This window comes from Geospiza fortis, unplaced genomic scaffold, assembly GCF_000277835.1.
Source record: "Geospiza fortis unplaced genomic scaffold, GeoFor_1.0 scaffold213, whole genome shotgun sequence".
In the NCBI taxonomy this organism is placed as follows: domain Eukaryota; kingdom Metazoa; phylum Chordata; class Aves; order Passeriformes; family Thraupidae; genus Geospiza; species Geospiza fortis.
This window is the reverse complement of record NW_005054399.1, coordinates 1,208,488-1,211,460: the sequence shown is the minus strand read 5'-3', so window position 1 is coordinate 1,211,460 and position 2,973 is coordinate 1,208,488. Positions and strand designations below refer to the sequence as shown.

Genomic DNA, 2,973 nt, shown 5'->3' with positions numbered 1-2,973 from the left:
CTCCCCCCCAGCCAGGAATTCCTTCCCAATATCCCCCCCAGGCCCGTCAGTTTGAAGCCATTCCCTGTGTCCTGTCCCTCCATCCTTTGTCCCAAGTCCCTCTCCATCTCTCTTGATGCCCCTTTAGGCCCTGGAAGGGGCTCTGAGATCTCTCTAGAACCTTCTCTTCACCATGCCTTGAAGGAGAGCAAGTGAGGAGAGCAAATGTGACAACCAATCTTCTCACCCCACCTCAAGTCCCACTGGGTGTTTTATCCTTGACTTTAAACAGTCAAAATTTTAAAAAGTAATTAAAAAACTGTAAGTTAAATCATGAAACTCCACATTCTTATTTTGAGTTCGAGTCACTGGGGGCAGAGCAAGGACTGACTTAAGAGCTACAGCTGCCTGGACTTGCTGTGACATTGATCCTAGAGAGGACATGTCCCAGAAACGATGTCCCCATGGCAATGTCCCCACAGACCCTCACCTGTTACCATCATATTTCTTTTCTGAAAAACCCCTTTGCCAGGATTTCTTCTCCTGGGAAGCTGAGAAGCCTCAGAGAAAAATGCAAACAATAATTATCTGATTGCTTCTCCTGTGTTTGGCTGCTTTGGAATGTGGTTTGGACATTGTTTACCAAGTGGTCATTGTTTGATTGGTTTCATGTGAATTGTTCTGACTTAATGACCAATCACGATCCAACTGTGTCAAGGCTCTGGGAAGAGTTTTTCATTATTATCTTTTAGTCTTCTGTCTGCATCCTTTCTGTATTCTTCAGTATAGTTTGGTATAGTTTCAGTATCGTTTTAGTACAGTATTCTATAATATTCTATAATATAATATAATATAATATAATATAATATAATATAATAATTATAATAAAATAAAAAATTAGCCTTCTAAGAACATGGAATCAGATTCATCATTTCCTTCCTGCCACGAGAAACCCTGACAATACCACACTCACCAACCAACCACCAGCCTCGCACTCGAAGGTCCAGGTCCCCTCCACCCACAGAGCAGAGCTTTGCTTTGAAGGTGAGACCTTTGTGGCCAAGCAGACCAAAATGCCCCTTTTGCCCTCTCTGGGGTGACTCACCCAGGGCAAGGCTCTGTCCCTGTGTCCCCGGGCGCTGCAGCCGCGCCGCTCGCTCCCGCAGCCGCCAGCCGAAGAGCAGCCCCAGGCTGGCGTCGTCAAAGCAGGCCAGGCTGGGCACCATGGTCAGCCAGTTCAGGAAACTCAGGTTCCCACTGATGATCAGGAGCACCTGGATGGGGAACAAGGAGGCAGAGAGTGTTGGGTGTCCCGAAATGTCAGCCAAAACGCGCAGTGAGGGATTGGAGCATCCCAACGAGGACATTCCGGGATGGCAAAGCCTTCCTGGAGCCCAGCCCAAATGGGACCCTGGGGTCAAATGTGAGCTCTGCCTGGGCTTCCAGCAGGAGGGATCAGGCATAGAGTGACTCCATTTCCACAGTGACTTGATTTCCAGTGACTTGATTTCCATAGTGACTCAATTTCCAAAGTGACTTGATTTCCAAATGGACTTAATTTCCACAGTACCTTGATTTCCATAGTGACTTGATTTCCAGTGACTTGATTTCCACAGTGACTTGATTTCCATATTGGCTTGATTTCCAGTGCCTTGATTTCCAAAGTGCCTTGATTTCCAAAGTGACTTGATTTCCAAAGTAACTCAATTTCCAAAGTGACTTGATTTCCAGTGACTTGATTTCTATAGTGACTTGAATTCCATAGTGCCTTGATTTCCAAAGTGACTTGATTTCCAAAGTGACTCGATTTCCACAGCACCTTGATTTCCAAAGTGATTTGTTTTCCGGTGACTTGATTTCCAATGTGACTTATTTTCCACAGTGCCTTGATTTCCAAAGTGACTTGATTTCCACAGTACCTCAATTTCTAAAGTGACTCCATTTCCAGTGCCTTGATTTCCAAAGTGACTCGATTTCCCATGGGAATCACCCACTTTCTTCTTATTCCGAGGGATCCATGACAGCAACGCTCCTGAAACCCTTCAGGAGGAAACCTTGGAACTTCGAATTAAAGAGCAGCATTAAATATAGAAGTGTGCATTTTAAGAGGCGTTATTTTGTTTTAATTTTAGCTTTTATTGGCTGTTTAGGAGAATATCCTGCATGTGGTCTCCCAAAATACCACTCCACAGTGCGAACATCAAGAACACAGGGACAGTTTCAGCATGAGGACTTTCAGCCAGTGTTCTGTTGAAAAAATCCATGTTTTCTCATTAAAAATGACAACAAATAAATGCTAAGAATGTGTGATTTTATATTTTATATGATTGGCACCATGGTTTCTGACATGGTGATTTGCAAGTTACAAGTTTTAAAACCCCAGCAGGACTCTTCAGAAAGTCACAGATTGTTAAAAAAAGGAGAGTTCTGACCAATCACAGCAAGGAACAAAAATCCAAACTTATTATTTAGTTAAAAAAATAATCATTTATGCTGAGTTGGATAATTATGAGGGGTGAAAAAAGCGATTTCTATCTGAATTACAGACACATGTTGGGTCCTGGAGGGGAACATGTTACAGTTGAGGTTTGGGGCTTGCTCTGTGACCTGAATGTGATTTAACTCAATGCATATTAATCAGCCTGGCTTCATTATCACACCTCTCACTCTGCTCCAGTTCCGAGGTGATTTTGCCTCGTGCAGTTGCAGTTGTGTTAAGAAAATCCTTCTGCGCTTTGCCACTTCTGGTTCCCGGCCCTGCAGGAGCCCCTGGGTGGTCCATAGGAGGGTTTTTTTTCAGGAGTGATTCACCTCTCTTTATTGCTTGGAAGTCAGGAGCAGGAGCTCTTATTTCCAGCAGCCCTGAAAAATCAGGGGATTCAAAAATAACACGACTTTGGCGTTCTCTGGGCTGGGGTGGAACTGCGGAGCCGACACATTTTTAATTTCAGTGCTTCTGGCTGAGGCTTGGAGCTCACACCAGCTCCTGCTCAC

At 44.3% G+C, this 2,973-nt stretch overlaps 1 protein-coding gene across 1 annotated transcript in view; it reads right to left on the bottom strand.

Annotated features, from left to right (window-relative positions):
• The window catches only part of LMF1 (lipase maturation factor 1), a 143,931-nt gene that overhangs the window by 20,341 nt on the left and 120,617 nt on the right, over nucleotides 1-2,973 (bottom strand). The window contains exon 8 of the mRNA XM_031061065.1: nucleotides 1,085-1,253. Coding sequence (XP_030916925.1) covers nucleotides 1,085-1,253 — 169 coding nt within the window. The remainder of the gene's footprint in view (nucleotides 1-1,084; nucleotides 1,254-2,973) is intronic.